At 54.3% G+C, this 27860-nt stretch overlaps 1 protein-coding gene across 2 annotated transcripts; it reads right to left on the bottom strand.

Annotated features, from left to right (window-relative positions):
• Nucleotides 1–1052: 1052 nt before the first annotated feature.
• OLFML2A (olfactomedin like 2A) lies at nucleotides 1053–27844 on the bottom strand. 2 transcript variants are annotated; one of them, NM_001258360.2, is given in 8 exon segments: nucleotides 5056–5660; nucleotides 6597–6782; nucleotides 8012–8239; nucleotides 10497–10746; nucleotides 12484–12693; nucleotides 15861–15968; nucleotides 20835–21098; nucleotides 27652–27756. In NM_001258360.2, coding segments are annotated over 8 exon segments (1956 nt in total).
• Between the last annotated feature and the right edge of the window lie 16 nt (nucleotides 27845–27860).

The following is a 27860-nucleotide window of genomic DNA, read 5'->3' as shown; positions in this document are numbered from 1 at the left end:
TCCGATCCCAACCCTCTGATTATATCAAAGACAATGTCCCCTTTTGCTGGTTCACTCTTTCTGTTCTCTGAACATTTGCTAATCTTCTTTTTTGCACAAAGAGCTTGAGTTGGGCTCACAGGCACAGTATCCAGTGGAACACATCAGTGCTGCTCGTTCTCAGTGTGGCATTCAGGTCACTTTGTGTCTGTGGTCACTGGCTCTCTTTTAACTGTTGTAATATTCATTTAAATTTTTTTTAAGTTTTTTTTTTGTTGTTGTTGTTGTTGTTTGTTTCTGCTCATGGCTTATAAAGCTTCCCTTTGAGGGAGTTCCAGCTGTGGCTCAGCGGAAACAAATCCGACTAGTATCCATGAGGATACGGGTTCCATCCCTGGCCTCGCTCAGTGGGTTAAAGATCCAGCGTTGCCATGAGCTGTGGTGTAGGTCACAGATGCAGCTCAGATCCCGTGTTGCCGTGGTCAAGGCATAGGTCGGCAGCTGCAGCTCTGATTCAACTCCTAGCCTGGGATCCTCCATAGGCCTGCAGGTGCGGCCCTAAAATGAAACAAACAAACAAACAAAAAAGCTTCCCTTTGAAATAAAGTTATTTTAGTAAAAAGAATGAAATGATCAGAAAAGGAAGTAGTAAGCTATATTGAAGGTGGTAAAGGGAAATGACAAAAACTGCAAAGAGGGCCTGTACGTGAATGACTGGTTTGAGAACTGTGGAACTAAATGATGCCCAAGGCCCTTCCCTGATACCATGACTCTGGAAAGCATTTCCTCTTGTTCTTACCTCCCTATCAGCCCCATATTCCGTGATTCGGGACTCTGCAGCTGGCGTAAGAAGGTGGAGCTGCAAGGTAGTGTCTGCACACCTTTGGGAATGGCTCACCTCTCCCCTCCACTGGGAGGGCCCAGTGTTTTCAGCCTGAGTTGGCACCTTCTTCTCTAGCTCACGCTTCACACCAGGTTCCAGCAGCAGCATAATCGCAAGGCCAATTCTCATAACAAACTCTGCGCTGTTTTGAGGTTATGTCTGTGTTATGATGAGGATGCAGAACACGGCATTCAGTTCAGACTTTTATTTATTGATGTATGTATTTAGCCACACCCACATCATGCGGAAGTTCCCGGGCCAGGGATCGAACCCACACCCCACCAGTGTCATTGCTGGATCCTTAGCCGCTAGGCCACCAGGGAACTCCTCGTTAAAATTATTAAATCAAACCTTTGATCATGTGTTTTATTTAGGTATCATCTACCTTGTTACAAAAAAAAACATACTGGCATATTGTGGCAATTTAAAAAAATAGATAAAATATAACAAAAAGAAAGAGATCAGGGTACACGTAAAAGCAGAAAGCTAGAATGAAGCCAGAGTTGAGGAGGAGCCTCAGTACAACTGTTACAAATAATCTCAAATTTGACTTTGAGTTTCCCAGTGGCCAAAAATGTGACCAGTTACAACATTCCTAACCACCGTCAGTTTGGGGCTTCGGTGTAAAAACAGACCTGGTTCAACTCTTGACTCCACTACTTGTTAAAGATTCGTGACCCTGAGCAGGTTGCTTCACCTTCCTGAACTTGAGGTTTGCCCCCTGCAATGGGGAGAAAGTAACGCCAGCCTTGGGTGGGTTCGTGATAATGTGGGTAAAGGTGCCTTCTAGCACCAGGAGGGCGCTTTGGGGCCCTCAGCTGCCCTTTGTCCTAAGTTGCAGGTCTCCAGCCAGAAAAGGGAGGTGACATCTGTCCCCTCTGTCGGTCACGTCCCTGCCCAATTGCGCAGCTGCTCGGAGCATAGTTGATTCTGACGAAGGACTCCCTCACTGCTCTCCAGGGCTCCCCGACAACCATCCAGCACTGTGGCCTCCTGTGCCCAGAGTGGTTTGCAATGCTGTCATGGAGGAAAGGATGCTTTAGAAGAAACCCATGGGCTTTCAGGAACCCTCAAGTCATTCCTAGGAAAAAACCCTCACCCTCACCTTTAGGGCTGCCCACCAAGGCAGAGGTCTCTTTTTTTCCCCCAAGCAGAGCAAATTGAATATTAAGGCCTAGAAATCTCTAGGAAAGGAGCAAAGGTGGCCACCAAAGCCTCTTTGTGTATCATGTTGTTCAGAAAAAAGAATCAGCTTCCTTTGCCTTACTGCTGAGGCTGGTAGGAAAGCCTGGCCCTCTTCCTTCCTAGCTTGAAGTACTTATTACCAAACATGATAAAGCCCACCACAGAAACTCTTCCCTGCTTCGCATCTCTGATAGGACAAAATCCAACTGTCTTAGAATTTCCTTTTCTCTGTTAATTCACACTTAATTTTGTTCCAAATGTTATCGGAGGCAGTCACTCCTTGGCTTGGCAGTCAAGGCTCTTTATAAATCTGACCCCAGCCTCTTTCTTGGATCTCATATGTAGATGCAGTTTGCAGCTTGGCCACACTGGTGAAAAAAAAACAGCCATCATTTCTAGAGCCGCTGCTAGAGTGACGCACAATTGGCAACAAACATGTACTGACCAGCCCTGAAACCCTGACTGCACTACAGACTAAGCTGCCTTGTGACTTTGGGTAAGTTCCTTTACCTCAGTTTCCTTGTCTGTAAAATGGGCACACTCAGAGTATTATACCTTCCACTGTTGGGATGATGCAAGAAAAACACGCACGTGGCATCCCTAAGCTAACCCTCTGTTGATGCTCAGATTATACGACAGGATTTGGGAACCTGGTTCTCCACTTAACCGCCTCCATTTAGCTTCTCTGAGCTCCAGTTTGACTATCTGTAAAGTGAGGAAAAACTCTACCTACAGCACAACCCACATGCAAAGGCCCGAAAACAGAAGGGGCTCAGTGAATGTTTAGAGGCTGTAGCCAGCATCCTCTCCCCTAGAAAACTTTTTTTTGGGCTGTGCTGGTAGCATGTAAAAATTCCCGGGCCAGGGATCAAACCCACAGCACAGCAGTGACCCAGGCCACTGCAGTGACAATGCAGATCCTTAACCTGCTGGGCCACAAGGGAAATTCCATAACACCATCTTGCTTGTCCTTCAACAATCAGTCCATTCTAATTTTCCTTTTTCTCAGACTAATGGGGAAAGAGGAGCCTGAATACTTCTCACATGGTTGGGCCATGATATCAAAAAGACAGTTTTCTAAAACCCACACCCAGGGCCCAGGGAAACACTGGGACTCACAGCCCCCTGAAGAGTCTGCAAGTGGAACCCTCAGCCTTCGGTTGGGTGGGGGAGGCTGGACGTATTCACCCCTATGAGTCAGGCTGTGCTTGGCTGGGCATCATCTTCCCCCTTTATTTCAGGGGTGAGTTAATTTTATAGCTTAAACAAAACCACATTACCTGACAATGCCTGAAAGAAATATATTCTGCACAAAAGCATTTCCTTACACTCTTGGGTATGCAGTTGAATTTCCTAACATGGCAGCTGGGTGTTCACGTGTACAGATACCAAGGGCTGGTTTGTATAGAGACCAGCAGTAAATACCCTTCAGAGGTACTGGGGTGGCTTGGGTGCTGGGTGGCCTATTGCCTAGCTGCCTTGAAGCCAGGAAAATAAAGGATACAGACAAAGCCCTTCTGGAAGGAGCTCGGCTGTGTCCTGTTCTTCGTGGCCCTGAGCCCTTCTCTAAACCTTTCTGGGCCTGTCTCTCCTTTGGTGAAACAGGGAGTTGGACTGGGGAACGTCCCAGCTCTGAAAATGCTGTTCAGAGCAGGTGAGGGCAGGCCTGAAGGTCTCCTCCTCTGGGCTGTCTGAGTCTGCGGCTCGGTGGAGCCAGCAGCAGCCCTGGGCGAGGTAGCCTGTATGTGCATCCTCGGTCCCAAGTCTTGGGCTCTGGGCAGCCCTGTCACCAACCTCTCTGCAGCCAAGAAAAGCTCGAGCCACAGACCCCCTTTCTCCTTCCCTCTCAGCCGCCACCCTCTGGCTCTTCCCTGTAACCAGAAGGTCCGAAGCCTCCTCTGGACCTGACTGCCCACATCTCAGCCCCCTCCAGTCCCCAGGCTGCTGGGCCAGCCCAGCCAATGACCAGGTTAGGACTGACAAGGAGGAGCGAACCTGTTTCATCCTGGCACTACCCAGCCTCAGGCCTAGCGTCCTGCTCATGGCAGACCTAGAGGTATCCCTGAGTGTGTATACGTTGTGGGTTCAAACAGAGAGAAAGAACGAGGTGGATCCCAGGCCCAAAGGCTCTGGGAGGGACAGGGGAGAGGTCCCACAACCTGGGTATGTGGCCAAAGCCAGCACTTCTGGGTGGAGAGGGAGCCTCGGGGCCTGGCCCAGTTCCCCACCCTGGTAGAGTTGCTGCTGGCAGGCAGCTGCCTGCAGCCTCCTCAGCTGCTCCTGCAGAAACAAATGACGGCACTGGTGAAGAATAAGAGAAAATAAAAATGAGTACGGGGAGGGGGGGTCTTGGAACGAGGGCTCGTATTTTTTTCTCGGGGTGTGGTTTCTGCTCAGTGGCTGGGTGACTGTGGAGGTTTGGAATGCAGTCTGACAGCGGGTGGGGTGGGAATGGGGTGGGGGGGTGGCCAAAGGCAAGGAGCAGAGACAATAGCCAAGGGCCCAAAGTCCAGGGCCACCAATAGCTCAGTCAGAATAGGGGCCTGGGGTGGCACACAGAGCCGGACCTCCACCCAACGCAAGCGTGTTGATCCCCAAAGCCTCTGGTTTTGAGTAGCCCGAGGGAAGGGAAACAGGTTTGGGAGAACAGGAGGGAGGGGAGAATATGATCGGTCTCCTCATCGGTGAAACAGGCCTGCCTGATCCAAGCTGAGGCCTCAGTCTCCTCATCCGTTAAGGGGGCTAGTGGTCTCTCCCTCCAAGAGTGTCATTAGGAGGATTAAGTGGGTTCGTGCACAGTGAAGTTCTTGGCACAATATTCTGTAACTGGAAGCGATGATTACTCCACTGAGCACTAAGGAAGCTTGATCCTGGCTACCCCACCTGCCCAGCACCTCGCGCCAGGCCCGGCTCCCAATGAAGAGTTGCTGAGGAGGTGCCTTGCAGGAGCTGCTGTGGGGAGCCCCCGTGCCCACGGCCACTCCGCTCCCGCGAGCGCAGGTCCCCGCTCAGACCACGAAGTGGAGGGTGTAGGTGAGCTGGTGGCCGTTGTCCCAGGCGTAGAGCACCCGCTCCTTGGGGTTGTAGTCGATCTGCGTGGTGTAGGCGTGCTCGTTGAGGAAGGGCAGCTGCAGGCGGGCGTCGGCGCCGGTGTGCGTGTCGAAGGCGTAGGCCACGTGGCCCTCCCGCTGGTTGTACGTGTCCACCGCGTACAGGATGCCGCACACCAGGAAGCAGTTCCCGTACGAGTTGCGTCGCAGCCGCGTCTTCCACGTGGTCTCGCGGTGCACAGAGAGGTCGCCCGGGTCCAGGCGGCTGAGCACGATCACCTCGGGCTGGGCCTCATCGCGGTCATCCGCGGCGGGGTAGATGACCCACAGGCCGCTCTCGTCCACGGCAAAGTCGATGTCCGAGTGGCCGCGCCACTTCCAGGGCGTGGTGTCCTCGTACACCACGTCGGGCAGCAGCGCCCAGGAGGCCACGAAGCGCTGGCGGAGGTCGTACTTGATGATGTTCTTGGTGAAGGCGCGGTTGTAGTAGAAGGCGCCCTGGTACACCACGTGGCCCGTGCCGATCCAGTTGTAGGGCAGCTTGTACATGTTACTCCAGCGGCCTGCGTGTAGAGGGCAGACGGTCACACCCGGACAACCCCCAGCTCACCCCAGGGCCCAGCAAACAGTGGACACCGAGCAGTGCTGTGGGCCTGAGCCAGGGCGATCATCTTGTCCCATGGAGACAGGCTCAGGAAGGAGGTTCTCTTATCATCCCATTTGCCGGGGGAGGAAGCAGGCTCAAGGCCATGCGGTTGTGAAACAGCACAGCCAGAATTTAGACACAGGCTGATACCAGCCCCTGTGCTTTGTCTCTGGGTGTTGCCTGTGAGATTTCTCTCCCCCCCCTCCCCCCCCCTCCCCGGTCTCAGCATCACCTCCTCTGGGAAGTCTTCCCTGATCTCCAGCCTGGGTTCCCACAGCCCCCTAAGGCCTCCCTCTAGCACTGTATTGAAATTGTTTCTTTAAACCTTTGCCACCCACATCAGATGGTGCATTTCTGGAAGGCAGGTCATGTCTCAATGACCCTTTCCCCTCATCATGTTCCAGATCTGATAACCAAATTTCTGCCTTTCCCTGCCCAGACCTGAAGCTCCTGTAAGGCCTGGGGCTCTGCTCACCTGTAAAACAGGATGATAACCTCCAGCTCGGGAAGCTACAAAGATACCAGGCACTGATACACACAGGGCGATTAGCACATAATAAGCACTCAACAAGTGGAAACTCTGTGTATTGCTACCCTTGACAGTAAGTTTCCCTCATGAGGGCAAGACCATGTCCATCTTGTTTGCTGTGGCCTTCCAGCTCCTGGCCCAGTGCTGGCACACAGGGGGTGCCCCCAGACTCCTCTTCTTGGGGTAGGTAACCATTTGGAGCTAGGCTGGGCAGGGGAAGTCTGGGTCACGGGAAACCACAAGGCAAAGGAGGGCCAAGCCTCCATGGGGACCTTCTCCAAGGTACCCACACCTGCCCCTTTCCCATCTCACGGGGTCCCCGACCTTGCTTGAAGTTCTCCAGGTTGCGGAATTCCACCAGGCTGTTTCCATAGTAGTAGTTGGTGACATAGATCTTGTCATCCTTGGCAGCAGGGTCCTTCATCCAGGCTCCCTCATGGCGCCCGTAGCTGTGGTGCCTCACGGGGGGGTCCACGGCTCGCAGGGTGCCCTCGCAGCTTGCCTCTCTGCCTGTGGGAAGCAAAGGGTACAGCATTTGATACCCAGAGTCACAGGCCCCAAGTCACAGCAGCAGTCCTGGGAATGTTATCTGGGTCTTACTAAATCCCTCCCGAGGTTTTGTTTGCAGCCTTTTTTTTTTTTTTTTCCTTTCCTCATGATCAAAGCAATGTCTGCTCATTCTAAAAAACACAGAACATTCAGAAAAAGAGACTGGAGAAAACAGAGAAATCATTCAAAATTTTATTATTCAAAAAATTTTAAACGTGTTGTATTTTCTCTTTTTCTTTGCGCATAGTCATGCAGATATACTTTAAAAAATGATTCTTCCGAATATACAGTTCTATGTACCCTGCTTTTTCCCCCCCCTCCACTAAGCAATTTCTCACATCATTAAATGGCCTTTTAATGATGTGATTTCAAGGTTCCACTAGGCCGCCAGCTGTTGTCCACATAGCTGGTGAATTCCTTAGGAAAGATTCCTAGAAGTGGAATGCACGTGACCAGAGCGGAGAATGGTTTTAAGGCTGGCTTGTTATCACAGGTAGCCAAGAGGCCCTCCAGAAGGATGGGATTGATGATTATAATAAGGAAGATTTCTACCCAAAGCTACAAGCTAAAACTACAACAACAGGGCCAAAGACTGGACAGAAGAAATAAAGACATAGAAATAGTTGCTGGATTTGATGATTGGATTCTCGGTGACGTGATTTTTTTTTTTGTCTTCTTGTCTTTTTAGGGCCACACCCGTGGCATATGGAGGTTCCCAGGCTAGGGGTCTAATGGGAGCAGTAGCTGTCGGCCTACGTCAGAGCCACAGCAACTCTGGATCCAAGCCATGTCTGCGACCTACACCATAGCTCATGGCAACGCTGGATCCTTAACCCACTGAGCGAGGCCAGGGATCAAACCCGCAACCTCCTGGTTCCTAGTCAGATTTGTTTCTGCTGTGCCATGATGGGAACTCCTTGATGATATTTTAAGAAGAATTTGTTAAAAAGACTACCTGTTTCACTGTAAATGTTGTCAACCTTTTTTCTGTTAAGATGAGATAGCAAACATTTTAGATTTTCCAGACCACACACTTCTGTCCCATATTCTCTCTCTCTCTTTTTTTTTTAAACCACCCTTTAAAAATGTAAGAACCATTCTTAGCTCGAGGGCTGTACAAAGCCAGGCTGCAGGCTGCATTTGGCCCAAGGGCTATAGTGTACTTACCCCTAGGAGACTGACTTACTCACCTGGGCTGGGGACTTCTGGGCGGGAAGGTGGCTCGGTGGGTAGAGGGCTGGCAGTGGGAGTGGGGGTGAGGGTGGGACCCGAGGCAGGGGTGCCAGGGGCCAAGTCTGCTGCCTCGGAGGCCCTGGGCCCACCAGCCTCATCACGCTCTGCCGAGTTGGGCTCGGGTAGCCTGCCTTCCACCCTGGGTGGCAGCTGCTCCAGCCAGGAAGTGCCCTTGAGGGCATTGTCTGTGGAGAGAAGACCCTGTGCTCACATCCTGGCAGCCCCTGCTGCTGCCCGGGGTCCTCCCCAGGCCCAGTGGGCTGGGCCATGGCGGAGAGGTGGGGGTGGCCTGTGAGGAGTGGAAGGCCTTGAAAAGCGGGAGGTGGAAGGGTTTCATGGTCAGCAGACTGGCTCTGAGCCCCTCAGGTGAGTGGCCTTGGGGGGGCCTCAGCTCCCCCTTCTGTGCAAGGAGCGTCATGGGGTGCACCACGTTAAGCTGCTGTGCTGATTAGAGGAAAACGTGTGTCTAACATTTGCACAGATCCCGGCAAGCGCGAGGTGCCAAAATGTGAGACCCCTTCCCCTCCAAGGAGGCAGACTCTTTGTACCAGCTCTTTCACCCCCTGGATTCAATGCCAGGAGGCAGAAACCCCTGCTCCCACTTGACAGACTTTCTCCTCGTCCTCTCCCCTGGAACCACCCTCTAGTTTCTCTCACTTAGGATTTGCAGGTAGGGACAGGCATGTGCAGCCAGCTTCCTGTCACCTCTGGACCCCAGGTCTCTATCTCTCTCTGTCCCTTTGTTCACCTCCTATCGCCCAGCTCTCGGTTTTCTTGGCACCCTTCTCCCTCTGGCATGGGCGTTGCTGATAGGACTTTTGCAGCTCTGTGGGACAGGTTTGGAGCCACCTCTGGGTCATTCATGACCTACCCACTTCCCTGGGCTGGGATGGATGGAGTCTGGGTAAGGAAAGCTGGAGGACTCAGGGGCACAGATCAGGGGACAAAGACACCTCAGCTTCTGGGTCCTGGTCCCACTAACTCTCGGTGAAACCCGAGGCAGTCACTTCACCTGTCTGAGCTTGTTTCCTCACTTGGATCGAGTGAAACAGCACGGAGTTCCCCTGTGGCACAGCAGGTTAAGGATCAGGTGTTGTCACGATAGCGGCTCTGGTCACTGGTAGGTTCAATCCTTGGCCCAGGAACTTCTACATGCTGTGGGTGTGGCCAAATAAAAGTGCAACAGCATGTGTGAAAGGACTCAGAAAGCTGTGATGCCAGGGACAATGTCTGCTGCTGTCGTTTCAGTGACGGTGTGGCCCCCGAGAGGCCTTGAGGAACCTTGACTCCAGGACATTCGCCTGGTTCCTTCCTTTTCTCTCCCTGCCAGCTTCCTCTCTGTACAGGAGTTTAGCAAGGCCACGCTGTGGAGCCCCTGGAGTCTCTCGGAAATGGTCACCCCCCCCCCCATCAGTGGGCATTGCCCTTCCCCCGGCCTCAGCAGCCTGCAGGGCAGGGGCTTGTTCCCACGGCCATGCTGGCAGAGTCAGATGCCTGCAGCTGTTCTTGGGCAGAGCCCCGGTTAGGGGTCAAAGGCCCTTGTGCTGTGGCCAGGCAGAGCTGGCAGGACTCAGAGCCAGCAGCTGGCACCAGGAGCTGGGAGAAGAGGCCCCTGAGCCCCAAGAGACCAAGAATTGAGGGGGCTTTTGAAGGAGATGGGTCCCTCAGAGCTCCATGCCCCAGCCCCCTTGGGTCCAGGCTGGCTAGAGGACCTCATTGGAGGAGGTGGTCAGCAGGACCCAGGAAGGGGGCTGGCTTGGGACACCTCTCAGGGACATGAGAGGAGGGCAGGCATCAGGGGAGGGGCTCAGAGGAAGAATCAGGAACCACACCCATGGAGACAGCCCAGAAACGTGGGTACCCTGGGAATTTAGTCTCTTGTTTCTCAGTTAATCACTCTGTTGCCCTTCACTGTGGCCTGGCAGGGAGCTGCAGGAAAGATACAGGAGTCGGTGGGCTCTTCTCTGGGGGGACAAGAGTGGGAGGTGCTGGACGGGCCGTCCTAGTACCAGTCTGAGAATGAGAGGTGCCTCGCAGGCCCACGTCACCTTCCAGAACCCTGGCCCGGTCCCTGCGTTCTCCCCCCTCACCCGAGGCAGCTGGTCATGGGTCTGTTTTCTCCCACTAGCCTCTGAGCTCTGCATCAGGCAGAACGTCTGGAAGCTCCAGCACGTACATAGTGAACCTTCAGCAAATCTTTCAAGGAGAGTGGGGACAGCTGTAAATACTGGAGAAGAACTGAGTGGCCTTTTGTGTTGATTTCATCATTTCATCCTCCAGAACCCCAGGGGGTTTGGGGGGATTATGCCATGGTATGGCTGAGCAAAGGGCACCAACACGTAAGCCGTGGAGCTGAGATCTGGGGCAGGCTGACAATGGAGAGGACCCTGGGCTCTGCAAGGAGGCCCCACTCCCCAAGCTTCCCATCTCCCTCCAACTCACCAGCCATGGCTTCGGTCATCTCCTTCCTGCCCGCCTTGTAGTAGGTGATGCCTCGGATCACGGCCTGCTGCTGGGCCAGGGCCCGGGGCTTGGCTGTGGGCTGAGGGAATCGGGCCTTGCCACCCTCCTTCTTCAGCTTTTCCGCCTTCAGCAGCTTCTCCTTGGGAGGTCTGGGGAGGCCCTTGTCCACAAAGGTCTTCTGCACGCTGCCATGCTTGTTGCTGTCTTTGCCTTTCCCTCCAGCTGTGTCCTGGGGGAAGAGGGAGCGCTCAGACTCGGGGGGCCGGAGCAAGTCAGGGAGGCTCGGCATGCGGGAGCCGGACATGGTGGTGCCTCTCCGGGCCCTCATGAGATCCCAGCTTTCCTCCCACGGGGGTGACAGCGGTGCCACGCTATGCGTTGGTTTCCCCACTCAGCGCTCTAGCTCCCCTGCCGGCTTGAAGGCCAGCCTGACAGGTTGGATTCCTGTTCCATCTTCCACCTCCCGTACACTCCCCTGCAAGGAGACTGCAGTGGTCTCCCCGGGGAGGTGGCCGGTCACTGGGCCAGCTTCCCATCCCTGGCTCCCTCCCTCACTGGTTTCTGGGAGGTTCTCAGGCCCCTGGGCCGGGTGACCATTCCTTCCAGTGTGCCTGAACTTTCCCAGTGTTAGGGCTGAAAACCCGGCCTCCTGGGAAACCCTTCTGTCCCGGGCAAACTGGGATGGTTGGTCACAGGGCATGGCCCTTAGGGCATGTTGTTTCTAACATTTTGTGAATTGTGTTATTTTTACATCCTCTGAAATGTCTCTGATGCTGGCTTGGCACAAGAACACAGGGCCTGTGACATCGCCCATTGTCAGGCAGACTCTCTAGGAGATACAGAGAGGACAGTAACTAGACCTTCTGTGCCACGGCCCAGATAGGATTCATTCTTGCTCTGGAGTTGGCACGGGACTGAGTAGGAAGCCAGCTCTGGGCCAAGGCACCAGGCTTCCTCCCCGCTTTATCAGCGTCTAGGTGGTCCCTGCTATAGACAAAAATGGCCCCATCGTCAAAATATCAGCACAGGAAGCCAAGGGGAGGAGAGGAAGAGCAGGGGCTTGGCGGTCATGCAGTCTCGGGTTCCAGGACAGCCACCCTCTCCACGTGATCCCACCCCAGGTTTCCGCTTCTGCCACATGGGCATGAGCATCCCTCTTCCTAGGGATGGGGTTAATTGAGATCATGTCTGTGAAGAAGTCAGCTCCCTTCCTCCCCCACTAACCAAAGAAACCAAGGCCACTGGGGGGATTGGTGGGGGTCATGTCCTGCGCACGGTGACTGGTCAAAGAGGCATGAATGGGACTGAAGTCTAGTCTGTACTCCAGTTGCACAGACACAGCCCTGGTGTGTGTCTAGCAGAGGAAGGAGTCTTTGTGCAATTTATCCACCCAAAGAGGGCTCCTCTCTCTAATTTACCTGCCCAGGGGAAGAGCCTTTTCTGCAATCTGTCTGCCTAGCTGTGGGCCTTTTTCAAATTTGCCCCAACGTGTGTTTTACCTGCCTGGTGACAAAATCAGGCCTTTGCTCACTTTGTGCGCTAAGTTTACAGACTGTCAGGGTGTTTGTTGCAGGAGTCCCCCACCCCGGGATGGGTTAGATGAAGTGGTATTAGTCAGCTGGGGTGCCTGAGGCATTGCCCATCTGCCCCTGAGCAGGCCCCCTCAGCCACAGCAGAGGAGGCTAAAGGTGGTTTTGATGAAGCTGACCTGGTCTCCCAGGGCCAAATGTCTGGCTCAGGGGTCACACCCCTCAGCTGGATCCCCGTGTCTGCCCCAGCTCCCTGTGCTAGCTGCTCACTGCACGGTGGGCACACCCTGCCCCCGCCCTGCCACAGACTCTCCCCCTGTGCCAGCCCTCCACCCAGTCCCAGAGCCCCAAAGCCCCACCCAGCTGGCCCTCCAGGTGGAGGTCCTGGCGCACTGTGCTTCCACTTTCTGGCCCTGTCACCAGAGCTCTGGCCTCACCTGAGCCTTGCTGCCAGGGCCGGTGGCTGGGGGGGCGCCGGGCACCGAGGCTGCATCCTTCTGCAGCAGCTGGAGGCCCAGGCTGGAGAGCTCCTTCTTGATGCTCATCATGATGGCCGAGTGGTTCTCGTAGTGCTTCAGCTGCTCGCTGAAGTGGCGCATGCTCTCCCTCACCACCTCGTTCTCCCGGCTCAGGTTGGCCTTGATGCTCTGTGGGGGCAGACCCAGAGGTCTTTCCAGCAGCCTCTGACCACCCCCCACCCTGGCGGCACCCCAGCTTCCTGCCCGGTCTTCCCCAGCAGGGTTCGGGGAAGAATGGGTGGGGGCAGCACCAGCAAGCATGGGTGGATAAAAGCAGGTTGCTAAGAGAACCTGTAGTTATTAGCATCTTTTAAAAAAACAGTCAATGAATGAAAAAATAGATATTATGTTCTTAGGACTAAATGAAAGGATACAGATGGGTTTAAAAGGGATCTATGTCTTCCATTCACCTATTTCTCAATGCTGATAATTGGTACGGCTTTCCCTTCCTTCCTCTCTTCCTCCCTCTCTCCCTTCTTCCTTCCTTCCTTCCTGCCTTCCTGCTTTCCTTCCTTTCTCTTTCCACTTTGCTTTCTCACTTGAGTCTATTTTGGACACTCCTACATATGTCTTACTGGCCAGACAGTCTGCCACTATATGGATGGGTCAAAATGTATTTAGCCAGTCCCTTGTGGATCCATCTTTGAAGTTGCTACCAACCCTCTGCTACTTTAAAATTACCTTTTAATTTTGCAAGTAATACATAAATACCCCCTTTTTATAAAATACTCCAATAATGAAACTCTTTGGGGTTTTGCTATGGTTGCTGATCCCTTCCTAGTCTCCAAGTCTCTGGCTTGTCGCCTGGATGGGGTTGACTCCTTCCCGAGCCCCGCCTTTTACTCCTGCTCTTGTTGTCAGGCTCTCCCTAGTTGCCTCCTCCTTGCTGGGGACACTGCCTGGCTTCAGCAGCCTCCAGCCTCACCCCTTCTCACCCCAGGCCCTCCTGAGACACCCCTGGTTCTCAATCTCTGTGAACCTCCCACCCAGGGGGCCCCACTGCTGGGCTGTTGCCCAGGCAGGCCTTGTCCATGGGGCAGGACTCAGGGTGGTCTGGAAGGGATCAGCCCCAGGTCCCCACAGCCCTAGCAGGCCAGGGGTATGTGTGGCATCCATTTGTCTGAGTCGGCTTCTCAGCTGGAGCAGGAGGGACTAGAGTCAGATGCAAGAAGCCCCTCTTTGCTGCGACACCCTGGAGCATCAGGAAGACGAGATCAGAATTTCATTGCTAGACATTTGTACGGAAGAGAATATAACCTCAAAGTGATTTATGTCCAGTCAGCCCTGAATGGAAACAGATTCGGGGACCAAGAGGCAGCAGGGCAGGAGCTAGGGCAGAGCTGGGTTCGGATCCTTGCTCTTCACTTCCTGGCTGGGTAACTTGGAGCCAGTGACTTTACCTCTTTGAACCTGTTTCCTTGCCAGTAAAATGATCCCTCTCATAATAACAACTAAATGTCAGGGTGACGGTGAGGTCCAGGAAGGCTAAGGAACAAGACAGTGCACTCTTAAATGGATCACAGGGAAGACAGAAGGCAGACTGTGTAAGGCAGGCTGCTCAGCCTCAGCACTGCTGGCATCTGTGTGTCGTAGGGAGGCCCCGTGCATTGTAGGATGTCCAGCAGCACCCCTGGCCTCTACCCACTAGAGGCCAACAGCATCCACCACCCACCTCCCCAAGTTGTGACAACTCAAAATGCCTCCAGATACTGTCAGTTGGCCCTGGGGAGCAAAATCGCCCCTGGCTGAGAACCACTGGTGTCAGGGACGAAAGCAGAGGGAAGCTGGGAGCCCAAACGGCTGCCCGACCTCCGTGATGTTTTTCCCTTGGGCAGAGGGAGCCAGCTCTTCCCGAGTGAGACTGTTCTTTCTGCTTCCTTCCAGAGTTAGCAAAGGCCGTTTTCTTTTCTTTTCTTTTTAGAGTTATCACTCAGTGAACAGAAGCAAAGCACAGATAATGCAAAACAGAAGATAATTAAAACCTCATTTCTTTGTGGCTATGGAAATAATTTCTGATTTGTTCCAGGCTCTGCAGATGTACCCTCCAGATCATTTGGCTCATAGATTCATGAAGTGAGTTAATATTTCCTACGACTACAAGAGGAAAGGCCAAAGGAGGCTAAGAGTAGAACCACCAACAGGAGAGCCTGGCACGTACTAGATGCCCAGAAAATGCTGGGGCACAGTAGAAATTCAGTGACTATTAACCTTTCTCTCATGCTGACACATAAGAGATAATCACCAAACACTTTTTTTGGGGGTCTTTTTGCCATTTTTGGGGCTGCTTCCATGGCATATGGAGGTTCCCAGGCTAGGGGTTGAATCGGAGCCATAGCCGCTGGCCTATGCCAGAGCCACAGCAACTCAGAATCCAAGCTGCGTCTGCAACCTACACCACAGCTCATGGCAACGCTGGATCCTTAACCCACTGAGCAAGGCCAGGGATCGAACCCGCAACCTCATGGTTCTTAGTCAGATTCGTTAACCACTGCACCACGACGGGAACTCCACCAAACACTTTTTGAATAATTAAAGCCACTGTGACCCTAGCTTTGAGGTCTGTAAGGGGTTAATCTCCCACTATGGGGCACAGGATACCCAGGTGCCCCCTCCCCCTGGAAAGGAAGCTGGAAAAGGAAGCCCTCATGCCCCTCCTGGCAGCTGCATGTCCCCAGGCTCCCAGCAGCCCAGCAGAGACCGGATGCAGGAAACAGGCGGAGGCCAGGCTGTGCCAGCAGAGATGCAAACCTCAAATCTGCAGCCTGACCCTCCACGTTCACCCAACCCTGGCCCTGTCCTCAGGGGGCAGTCTTAGCCACGTGCCAGCCCTCTAGCACGTTTGCTCTGACCAGAAGAAGACATTTAGCACCTCTGCCTCCACTGTAGGTAGGTCCTTGGGCAGCCGGGCTGCCTCCAGCCTGGTCCCAGTAGGCTTGGCCAGTTTTGCACAATGCTGATATTTCATGTTGAACGGTTGCCCGGGAGTTGGGCAGTATGTGGGCCCTGGTTTTGATGAGTCAGGGCAACTGCAAGTTGCAGCCCCCTCCACACCCCTTTCATGCAGCCAGTAGGTGCCTCAGTTTCTCCACTCAGCCTTCCAGCTGTCTGTAGGCCCTTGAGGCCCAGTTAGACCTCCTCCCCAAAGGCTGGACCGGCATCTCCCTCCCCTAGCTCCTGCCGGAGTCCAGCTTCTAACAGCCACTGCAGTCTAGACAGAATTGCCCAGGCCCCTTTGGACACTGGCCTTGGCCCCCAGCACTGTCCAGCCTGGCCTCTGGCTCGAGCCCTGCCCTTACCTCTTCCAGCGTGTTCATCTGGGAAGCCAGCTTGTGGACGTAGGCGTGCACTTTCATCAGGTCCATGCTGTACAAGGTGCCCTCCAGGAGATCCACCATGGACTGCAGCTGCCCGGGGAAGGCAGAGGTTGGGGAAAAGGCACAGCACACAGCCGGGCATAGGGGGTGTGAAAGGAGCCCTTCCAGAGCGCAGAACCCAAAATGGTCAGCTTGACTAGACCCGGCCTGCTCCTAATCACGAGAAAAGCCTCACGTTCCCTCTTTTGAGCACTTCTCATACGGGAGGCACTAGGTAGGGGCTAGAACAAGTCACTTCACTTAATCCTCATCACCCCTACAAGGTGTGTAGTGGGCACTGGAGGAGCTTCATCCGCCTCCCTGGATCCCTCCTCCTGTTTCTTGTGTCCAACCCTGGCTTCCATGTGCCTCCCCTTTTTTTTTTCCCCCTAATGGCCACACCCATGGCACATGGAACTTTCCAGGCCAGGGATTGAGTCCAACCTATGCCACAGCTGCTGCAATGCTGGATCCCTTAACCCACTGCGCCGGGTCGGGGATGGAACCTACGTCTCCGCAGTGACTGGAGCCGTTGCAGTTGGATTCTTAACCCACTGCACCACAGCGGGAACTCCCATGTGTCTCTCTCTTAACAGCCTGCATCTGTGACTCTCTTCAAAGATCCATTTTGCCCCCCAAAGTGCCTGGAGTGTGTGTCTTCCTGGGGCAGCCTGTAGGCAATGCCTGACTGATGTGGGCGCCTAGAAGCCCAGCTCCTGAACCCCAAGCCCTGGTAGGACAAGTGAGCTGCCACTCACGCTCCAGTGTCCCCTGGGGCTGTAATGGACCCTTAGCCTGGAACCACACCCCTGTGGGGCTTATTTCCCTCCGACTGCCCAGAATGAGCTCCTGTGGCTTCTCCCACTTGGGTATCTGTTGATCCTGGGAGCACTTTCATAATATGTCACCTGCACACAGGTCACTCGCTTCAGAGTCTGCTTCCAGGCACCCAACCTAAGACAAGGTTTGGATCACTTTTGTCTTACGGATCGGGAAGCTGCTGCTTAGAGAGGTGATACCAGGGCCATCTGGCTGTTAAATGGGGGAGCCAGAAGCAGAACCCAGATTGGTATAAACCATTCTTTCCTACCATGTTTTACTGTTCCTGTGTTCAGATGGGGAAGCCGAGGCCAGAAGCAGGGGAGGGACTTGCACGACAAAGGAGCAGACGCTGGGTCTCCTCAGGGAAGGGGCCTTCCCTGAGCTGCCCCTCTTCCTCCTCCCTGTCACACCTGAGCAGGATATGATCCTTCCCTCCAGATGGCCAAGATGCCAGTGAGAGTGTCAGAAAAACCTTGGCACTAGGGGCTGGTTGGGAAATGGGCTTTCTCTCGCTTCCAGTGAGCTGTTCTCCCAGCCTGCCCTCCTGCGTGCATTTTCAGGGCCTGAGCAGGCCAGGGCGGCTATCTGGCCTTGGCCAGCTATTTCCAACACAGTTTTACTCCCACTCTCCCAGGGGAGCTTGAGCTGTTTGAAGCCAGAGAGTTTTTCTCTGAGTAGACACTGATCCCTAAAACAGAACGAGGGCGTGGGGGCTCTGCTGGAAGCAGGGATAAGGCCTCGAGTCTTCTCTGCTCCCCTCCAACCTTGTTCAGGCTCTGAGGGGTTGCATGGTACCCCCAGGGCTCTGTGGAGCTCAGTTTGAGAGCCGTGCACGTAGACTCTCCTGGGCCTCAGCTTCCTCCTCTGTGAAGTGGGCAGCAGGATTGCTGTGCAAGCAGCACCATGTGGACAGGGCTTGGCTCAGTGTGGGCTTCATGAACAGAAGCAGTAATGAAAACTATTCCAGGGGGCTAGAAGGGGACTTTCTGGCTTCACTCTGCTGCTGTCATGGCCATCAGAACTGGCTTCCCAAAGCAGAGCATATATGCATATATATATTTTGCTTTTTAGGGCTGCACTCACAGCATATGGCGGTTCCCAGGCTAGGGGGTGAATCGGAGCTGTAGCCTCTGGCCAACACCACAGCTCACAGCAATGCCGGATCCTTAACCCACTGAGTGAGGCCAGGGATTGAACCTGTGTCCTCATGGATTCTAGTCAGATTCTTTTCCGCAGAGCCACGACGGGAGCTCCCAGTATTTTTATTTTTATTTTTATTTTTGGAGGGGGGCTCCACCTGCAGCATGTGGAAGTTCCCAGGCCAGAGATCAAATCTGCGCCACAGCAGCAACCTGAGCCGAATCCTTAATCCACTGTGCCACAAAGCACAGCTTTGACCACGGTCTCTCCCCACTAGATCACTTGCTGTGGCTCCCCACTTCCCATTTATGGCTTCCGATCCCCTGAGCCTGGCATTAGAGCCCTCCTTGATCTTCCACTGCCACCTCCTTCAGCCTCAGCAAATGCTGACTTGGGGCCAGGCACCAAGGACAGTGATGAACAATACAGACACAGCCTTTGTGGTCCCTCATAGGAGGTCAGAGAATGCAGAGCAACACAGAGGTGCCGGGATCAGGGAACGCAGAAGGAAACAGCCAGGTGCCCAGGGTGTTAACAACAAGGCAATGACCTTGTCTGGGAGTGGGTGTGGGTGAGTAAAGTCTGCCAGGAGGAAGTTTTGTTTGAGTTGAGCTCTGAAGGAGGAGCACACATTAGCCAAAGACGGCAGGAGAATGGCATTCTAGGCAAAGGGGACAGCTCGTGCAAAGAAGCTGGAGGTGAGAAGAAGCATAGCGTGTGTGAGCCGTGCTACTCCAAGTGAGGTCTGTGGACCAGCACCAGTCCAAACTGCTCGTCACCAGTCTGTGATAAAATAATTACAAAAAGTGAGGGTAGGCTTTTCAACTCTCACAGCCATTTGACAGGGTTTTTGTATCTGTGGACTCTAATAATATATTACTGGACTTGTATTTTGCATGTCTGTTTCTATTCCATTTCATTTTTCTAACAATTCCCTTTATAGTCTTTTATAAAAGTATTGGTTCTTGACTGATTTTTAAAAAACTGGTCTTTCACCGCATATAGTTTGAGAAGTACTGTGTTGGAGGAAGTGACAGGTGGCTTCGTGGGGCTGGGGCAGAGAGAGGGCAGAGTGGTACCCTGGGATCACACCCACTCCACTTACTCTCATCTGGAATATCCTTATTTCTGTTTTGCCTGAGGGACTCCTACACATCCCTCAAAGCCCAGCTCCAACGTTACCACAGTTCCTGGGATGTCCATTGGCCCAGCACTGACCACACTGCTGTTATTGGGGTCAGGAGCTGTGCCTCCACAAGACTGGGAGTCCTCAAGGGTGGGGCCATGTCTAGTTCATGTCCAGAAGGAAAGGGACTGAAGAGGTGAGAAGTATATGGCCCCCTGCAGCCAACCTCCCCAGGAAAAGGGACCTAGAATCCCATCTATCCCACTCAGAGCCACACAACTAAGACCAAGTCATAGCTGCTGTCCTTAGCCCGAGGGGAAGTGTTTGGGGAGAGACAAGGGGAGGGTGTCGGGTGGGTGTTCCCCTCCATAGTGGCTTCCCCTAACCTCCTCTCCTGGGGGGCTGCCCACGGAGAGCCTCCCACTGAGGGTGGGGAGGAGCCAAGCTGAGTGAGAGAGACCTCAGCCCTGTCTCCTCCTGCCTCTGTCCGCTTCTCCCCTTGGGGTTACTCACCCCTGCTCCTGCCATGTCAAGGAGGCACAGTGTCTTCTCTGTGTTCCCCCTACAACCCTATCTGCTGGGTAATCCCCCCATTCTCTCATTCAGTCCTCTAAGGCTGAGTCAAAGCTCCCAGGGCCGCTGTGCACTGAAAGGCTGAAGGGACAATAGGCTCCGGACGGAGAGAACTGCCTAGTGACTTCTCCAGTGGCAGGGGGACACAGTAGAGAATTCCTGGGTTCAAGTCTTAGTGCTGCCAATTTCTTGCTCTGTGATCTTAGGCAAGTCACAACTCCTCTCTGGGCCTCAGATTCCACCCTCTCATTCCCCGCCCCCTGCCCCTCCCCATAACACTAGGAACACAAGTTCCCTCCCCAAAGGGCTGTGGCAAAACTGAATTAGTCAGCATTGAGGAAAAGATTTTGTGTGTCCTTATGTCAATTATGCTTACAATTCAGTTGTTGAGAAGTGGATTTGAGCACAAGTTGGGTTTGTCCCTATAATTGACAACTGGCCTATGGCTTCAGCGCATGGAGTCTGCAGGCCCCTAGTGGGATTGGGAGATGGTGTGGTCCAGGGACTGCCAAGCTGTCAAGAGGCCACTTGGCCTAAAATTCAATCCCCCCTGCAACTTTGAGAGGTTTGGTATCCATTCCATTGTTGCAAAAATAAAACTAAAGTTAAATTTAAAGGAAACGTTTTTAGCCAAACGCTGGGAGACAATTCTTTACGGGCCTCTTGCTGCTCTGCCTGTCTTTCCTGCAGTGGGGTCCGTGCGGTGAGGGGGTTATAAGCACAAAGTCACGTAAATGTATGGTATAGACTTGAGGTTACATGTCATTCTGTGAGAGCTTGGGCCAGTTACCTAACTTCTCCAAGCCTCAGTTTTCTTGACTATAAAATGAAGGACAAAGATCCCATGTTTCACAGACTGGTTTAAGAATTTAGAGAAATAATGTTAAAAAAAAAAAGAGCTTAGCACAACATCTGGCACAAAGGTGGTATGTCAATATGGGAAATATTATTACACTGAAAGCAGTCACATGCCACACAATTGAAAATGTAAAATACTACACGGAGGTGCGCACAGATGACCTGGTTTGGGAAAAAATGCAGGACGCTAGACTAGATGCTAATAGATGGTAAAGGGCTCTCTATTCTATGTTCAGGTAAACTAGCCATCGAAGGCTGCCTCTGTCACTGCCTGGCCGAATGGTCTTACAGCCCCCGCCTTAGAACCTGTGGACCTGTCGGTGGAGGGACAGGCCCCCCCTCCACCAGGCATTCACGCCAAAGGGTCCCCATCCCTGCCTTTACTCCAGAAAGTCTACCTTGAGGAGCTCGGGCGCCTGTTTCTTGAGCTTCTCCATCTTCCACTCGTTCTCGCAGGGGTTGAGTGAGGAGGGCGGCGCGGTGCAGGAGCAGCGGCAGTCGGTCCCCGAGCTCACGGTCTCCACGGTGTAGAAGTCCTCCACCCGCGCCCGCCCGCTGCGCACCCGGCTGCACGCGTCCTTGCTCAGTGGCCGCATGATGCACTTGCAGCGGCAGTCGGAGCCCTCGGAGGTCATGCGCACCTGGTCCACGTCGCCAAACACCTGCAAGAGGGGCTCCGGTGAGTCAAAGGCCAGCGTCTGCTGGAGTTCCCGTCGTGGTGCAGTGGTTAACGAAACTGACTAGGAACCATGAGGTTGCAGGTTTGATCCCTGGCCTTGCTCAGTGGGTCCGCAGAGGTGGCTCGGATCCCGAGTTGCTGTGGCTCTGGTGTAGGCCAGCGGCTACAGCTCTGATTAGACCCCTAGCCTGGGAACCTCCATATGCTGTGGGAGTGGCCATAGAAAAGACAAAAAGAAAAAAAAAAAGGCCAGTGCTGGGGGAAGGGTGGTAGACACCCCATTTCTGCTCTGAGCCCTCAGACAGCTGTTTGAGCCCCTGGCCTCTGCCAGACTCTGGGTGATAGCTGCAGGGGCAGAAGAAATAGATAGAGATACGTCCTTGACCTTCCAGCCATGGGAGAAGCAGACATAGGGAGCCCATGAAGACTGCTTGGAGGAGGGCACCCTGGGGAACATCTCTAAGCGTGAGCAGAGGATTACAGGGACAGCAGATCAGATATGCAGACAGGCAAGGGCCTGGCACTTTGGGGGCCTGGAGGAGGTTCACTCTGGCTGGTGCCTACAGGAAACCTGGGTGGCAAGAAGTGGGGCTGGGGATGGTAGAGCCTGGCCCACAGAGGGTCATGAAAGCTGGCTGAGCATCTGGGCTTCTTCTTAAAAATCCTGGAGAGTCATGGAAAGGTTTTAGGCAGGAGACCTGGGGTCAGATCTGCATCATAGGATGCTCACTCAGGCTGTTTTGTGGACAGACAGTGGACGAAGGAAGCAAGCCCGGGGTGCAGAGCCCAGGGCAGAGACATTTATTGAGAACTCACTGAGAAAAAGAAAAAAGAAAAACAAACAAAAACAAAAAAGAAAAAACAAAACAAAACAAGAGAACTCGCTGAGTGCTGGGGGAAGTGTGGGGCAGTGATTAGCAACACAGCCATGGCCCCCCTCAGATGTGTGCTCTTGGGTAGATGACTTACCCTCTCTGTGCCTCAGTTTCCTCAACTATAAAATGAGACTACCACTGGTGTGTACCCAACAAAGACCTGTGTGAAGACTGAGAGACAGGATCCCAGGACTATCCCAGTCCAGCACCAGGAGCGCACACGGTGGCCTGTATCTTGTAGTTAACAGCACCACCAATCATCCTGATGGGGGCTTGTTTATCCCTTTGTTTCTCCATGTGATTGGCAGATATTCTTGGCAGTGTCCTCCAGATGAGGAAATAGCCTTGGAGCCATCAAATGACTTGTTCAAGGGGCTCAGAGCCCAGGATGAGTGTACTTGCAGTCCCCTGGGGGATGAGGAGGGTGGGGAAGGGGGCGGCTGTGGGTGGCAGCTTTGTCCTGGGTCCTCAGTGGGCGAAGTGTACTCCAGGCGCTGCTGGGCACTTCTCCTCACCTGCGAAGGCTGACAGCCCGGCTCGGGTGCTGCACATTCTTTAGATCGCTGCTAGTGCTGTAAGCCCGGCCTCTCTCTGTGATTTCTGGGCCCCCTTCCCAGCTCTTCTGGAACCCCTAGTCACTCCCACCCACTCCCCCAGGTGGGGCTGGGCCCAGCACATGGATGTGGGTGTGCTTGGTGTGGCCAAGCCAGAGAGACCTCTTCCTCGGGACTCACCCAAATCCCAACCCCCACCCCCACCAGCAGCAACAGCCTCCACATCAGACCGCAACATTCCTCCCCGGCCCCAAGATGAGGCACTACATCCTGATGCGGCGGCCAAGGCCCTGACATAGGCCAGGAGTCAGGAGGCGGAAGAAGGCCTCTGGCCCAGTCCAGCTGCCAGGAGCCCAGGCAGGGCCCCACCTCCTGTGGCTACTATGTTTTGTGGTGCTTGACTAGAGGCAGCAGAGTACATGGTAAGGAGCCAGGCCTGGGCTCAAATCCTAGCTCCCACATGTCCTCTGTGTGGCCTTGACCCCTCTGAGCTTCAGCTTCCTCCTCTGTGAAATGGGGAGGGTGGCAGTCCTTTCCTCATAAGCTTGGCCTGAGGCTGAAATGGGTCAATGCATGCAGAGCACCTGGCATGGAACGGCTGCTCTCTACTTGCTGTCAAAGTCACTGCCAATAACCCTCTCTCACATTTGTACAGCATTTTCTACCTCTCTTTGCTCGCGCCACAACCCTATCTTAGGAGAAATGCGAGCATCAGAGAAGACCAGGGGCTTGTCCAGGGCCACACAGCACAGCCTGTCTCCAAAATTTAGTTCACATGCTCCTTCTCCTGTGACCACTCATAGCCACCAGGCAAGGGCTTCTCCACCAGCAACTGAGCTAGGGAGGAGACGGTGGCCCTGGCTTAGGCCTTGGTGAGGCAGGGGAAATGGGGCGCCCACTGGGCCTGATCCACCTTCCCTCGACATGAGGGCTGAAGGGACTGCAATACAGGAAAGTCCCTGCCTCAGCCCCCACCCCCCACCATCTCTCTCTGCATCCTCACTCAGCACACATGGCTGCCAAAGCCTCCAGAAGTGTGGGTGGCTTGTGCTCAAAAAGGTCCCTAGCTATTTGCAGGAAATCTCACAATAAGATGGTGAGAAGGCATACTTGAGATATTTCTGAAGACAGATGGATAAATCTGACAGAATGGGGAAGTGGAAGTTCAACCTATAAAATGTCCTAGAAACAGAACAGCTTCAAACTGTGTCATCTTGAGGTGGCCAGATGCATCGAGAGGCAGTTCCCATGTCCCCCTACAGGCAGAGACCTCCCCCCAGAGCCCACTGTCAGCTGGACGCCCTCCCCCTGGATATCCACAGGCACCCCAAATTTCATCCGTCCTAAACTGGACCCAGCGTCTTCTCTCAAACCCCTGGCTACCTACCCCCCTGCCCAGCCCAGATCTCTGAGCCCCCTTCTTTCTCTGGAACATCAGTCATTTTCTCCTGGTGCTTCCTCCTAAGTATCTCTCACATGGATCCCTCATTCTCCACTCCACGGCCTCGGCCTGGCTTGGGTCGTACTAACCGCTACCTGGACAATACAGGAGCCCCTTCTCCGCTGGATTAACCTTCCCAGAGTGCTTCTTTGATGCTCTGCTGCCCTCTTGCTCCACAAACCTTGGTGGATTCTCAACTGGGGGATGTGCCTCAGAATTACCTGTAGTAGAATAATGTGGACCCTGCAGGTGCCCTGTCCTCAGTCCACGTCCCTTGGCTCAGACCCTCTCAGGCTCCCCAGGTAATTGGATGCCCACTAAAGGCTGAGAGCCCAAACTCCCCAAGTTCCCTGTCTTGGATTTTGCGCAGCCTCAACCTGATTCTTTTGAGCCTCAGGGTTCAAGTCTGTCCAACGGGGAGGGAGCGCTGAAGTCGCAGAGTGTTGCCGAAGATCCTCCGTGTAAATCCTGGGCGGGGGCCTTGGCACCCAGGATGCTCTTCATGTGCCCCAGCCAGTAGGAACGATGGGGCAGGCCCTTCCCTGCAGAGAGACCCCGCGGGGCCTAGCTTGGCCCCTCACTCTTTGTGTGCAGGAAGAGGACACTATCACTGGGCAGCCCTTGCCTGCTCCGGAGCCTGTTTCCAATTACACCCACAGGCGGAAACTCCCCGAGCGGAGGAGCAGCAACACCTAAGCCTCGGGGACTGGCCTGGCTTGGAACATCTGCTCCAGTCTGGGACACCCCCGCCTACTGACTCCAGCCCCCCCCGCCCCCACACCCCTGGCCCAGCTCCCACAGGCCTCGGCCTCCCCTCTGCCCTGGGCCCCTGGTCAGTGGCAGGGCTCACCAAACACCCCCTTCCCGCCGCCCCGGATGCATGAAGGAAGTGGGATGCTGGCGGCCCTTTCACAGATAGGGAAACTGAGGCAGAGATGAGGAATTCTCAGCCACATTCCCAAGGACACGCAGCAAAAAGCAGGTTCCCAGAGGTCTCTGGTGCCATGCCTGGCTGTCACGTGGTTACCTTTCTGTCCATCCTAACCTCCGCAGTGCACAGCCTCTCCGAAAGGCCAGGGAAGCTGTGACAAAGACTTCCTTAGATGGAAACGCCAAGTCTTGTTTAGGAGAGACCTTGTTATAAACACAAAATTAAACCACGCTGAGTGAGGAGCTGGCTGAGACCACAGAGTTCTGTGGTGAGTACTGGGGTTTGAGCTGCCCTTGTACCCCTGAAAGTACTGGGCAGAAGGGGAGGCTGGACCTCCCAGGAGCAGGAGGCTGAGGAGGGGCCAACTTAACCCTTTAGGGTCCTAAATAGACTTCAGGTCCCAGGCCGGCCCTCCAAAGGGCTCTCCCCTCACCCCCAGAAAACAGGACAGGCTTGAAGAGGAAGGAGGATTGTTATGGGGGGAGGGGGTGACAATGAAAACACCTCCCTCCCTCTCTCTCTCTCTCTCTCTCTCTGTCTCTGGCTGTGCTGAGGAATGCGGAGTAAATTCACCCATCACTTGATTTTTATTTTTCCCAGCTGGCTGAGGTGGTGTGGGGTGGGAGGCATCTGGGGGAGGGCTGTGCTGAGTCCCACAGCTGCTTCATCCTCCAAACTCCAGGACATGCCTCCTCACCCCACCAGCCCCAGCTTGCCCTGGGACAACTAGACACACACCCCCCAACCTAGCAAGTGTTTGGCTGACTCACTACATAAACAGGGTGTTGGGTTTTCTTTGTCTTCGCTTTGCTTTGCTTTGAATGTGAGCCTTCTCCCACAAGCCCTACTGCCTTCTGCATGGCTCAGAGGACACCCAAGGCCAAATATTCCTCCCAGCTGGAGAGATGAGAAGTGGCAAAGTGCTGATCAGGTTATCTGGGGGTTTTTTGCTCCCTTGTTACCCTATCTGAGCCAGCTCAGGGAATCCTAGAAAGCCCTGTATGAAAGGGAATTGGGGGAGATAGTGTTTTTCAGATGAGGGAACTAAGGTCCAGAAACAGGCAGTGACTTGCCCAAGGTCACCCAGCCAAAGAACAAAGGGCCAGAACCTAGGTTTTTTGATTCACAAGCCAGCTGCCTTTCTTCCTTCCTTCCTTTCTTTCTGTCTGTCTGTCTGTCTTTTTAGGGCTGCACCTATGGCACATGGAGGTTCCCAGGCTAGGGGTGGAATCGGAGCTGTAGCCGCTGACCTACACCACGGCCACAACAAGGCCAGATCTGAGTGATGTCTGCCACCTACACCACAGCTGATGGCAATGCCCGATCCTTAACCCACTGAGTGAGGCCAGGGATCGAACCTGCCTCCTCATGGATGCTAGTCAGATTCGTTTCCGCTGAGCCACGACGGGAACTCCCAGCTGTCTTTCTATAGACCCTAATTTCTCTGTCTGTAAAATGGGAATGATCATCATTGCCTCCTTGTCTGTGAAACACAGGGTAAGGTCTACAGTTCACTTGTTTGCATACCAGGTCTGCCAGTGACCACTGCTCATATACCTACCATGCGGCTAGTGGCCTCTGCCCTTTACCTGCCTGTGCACAGGGCAGCCTCACCTTGTACCCAGGAAAGAGGTTTAGAAACATCCAGAGAAGTCATTCTTGTTCTCATGTTCTACCAGCAGGGCCCTACCTTCCTCCTGTCTCTCACTTTTCCCCAGTCGTGACCCACTCCTCACTGCGTCACTTCCAGAACATCCTTAAGGGGTCCCTGTTCTGACTGACCTAAGTTCTTCCCCTCTCTACTTTCTGGATCTCATTCCCTTTTGGGGTCTCTGTGGTAAGATTTCAAAATTACAGTATCATTTAGTGGGCACCTGCTATGTGCCAGAGGGGCGCTAAGGATTTTCCAGGCCTGATCTCACTAATCTAGGAATCGTCAACAGCAGGGAGTGAGAACTATGTTATTACTCCCATATTTATAGGTGGGGAAATTGGAAGCTCAGAGAGGTAAAGGCCCAAGGTCACCCAGCGGAGAGGTGAAGGTGAGATTTGAACCCAAATCTGCTTGACACCAGAGCAGATCTTTTTAGCCACAACTGAGAGCTGAGAACAGCTCAGTCGCTTCTGGAGACAAGGTGCATCAGATCCCTGGCAGGAACACAAGAAGTCAGGAGAGAGGCCAACCCAGCAGGGGTCACTGGGAAAGAACTCTGGGTCCCCAGCACGGCCTGAAAACCTTGGCCCAGGGCCTGCTGCAAACCTAGGATGGCTGGGTGCCAGTGACCCAGGGTCTGTCCCACGTAGGTGCGCGGCCTCTGGAAACTCGGAGCCAGGTCTCCAGGCTGCCCCTGCCCAACGCTCCTAGGAATTCCCTCCCTAGTCTGGGGGGGGGGGTGCATCTCCAGGTCTGTGCCCCCTCCAAGCTCCCAGCGCCCTTCTCACTGGCCTGGGGTTTCAGTGCTGACGTTCCCCGCATGGACTGGGTCCCAGCGCCCCTTCCTGAGGCTCCGGTTCCCAAGGACCCCTGCCATCTCCAGCGCTTCCTCCCCCACGCGCTCCTCTCCAGAAGCCCTAGCCCCTGCGGCCTCCCTGCGGCCTCTTCTAAGTCCCATCTCCGCTCTCCGGGTCCTCTGTTCCCGGCCCCGACACAGTGCTTGGCTCGTACCCCCAGCCACAGCGCCCCCTCGCGCCCAGTTCTCCGCGGAGCGGCGCCGGAGTCGGAGCGAAGCGCCTACCTTACTGTCGGCGCGCACCGGGCCGGCGCGCAGCAGCAGCAGAGGCAGCAAGAGCAGAGGCAGTGGCCCCGGTCCAGGCCGGAGCGGGACGGCGGCCGCGGTCATGGCGGGACGGGCACGGCGGGCACGAACAGCGGGCGCGGACACTGGGAAGCGCGGGCCGCACTGCGAGCTCTGTGCCGCCGGCAGCTCTACCCGCCCGGCGCGCC

This window comes from Sus scrofa, chromosome 1 (assembly GCF_054392235.1).
Source record: "Sus scrofa isolate SSC_HxYL_T2T_F1_AM1 chromosome 1, Sscrofa_HxYL_maternal_Yorkshire_Landrace_v2.0, whole genome shotgun sequence".
NCBI lineage: Eukaryota > Metazoa > Chordata > Mammalia > Artiodactyla > Suidae > Sus > Sus scrofa.
This window is presented reverse-complemented; position numbering and strand designations above follow the sequence as displayed.

What these genes read in the sequence shown, in the direction of transcription:
- OLFML2A (XM_021090126.2), bottom strand. Translation starts at nt 27,756, where the DNA reads ATGACCGCGGCCGCCGTCCCGCTCCGGCCTGGACCGGGGCCACTGCCT. An exon ending in CGGTGCGCGCCGACAGTAAG is followed by an intron (nt 21,099 to 27,651) that starts GTAGGCGCTTCG and finishes CCCCTCTTGCAG; the next exon opens with GTGTTTGGCGACGTGGACCA. An exon ending in AGGCGCCCGAGCTCCTCAAG is followed by an intron (nt 15,969 to 20,834) that starts GTAGACTTTCTG and finishes TTCCCCGGGCAG; the next exon opens with CTGCAGTCCATGGTGGATCT.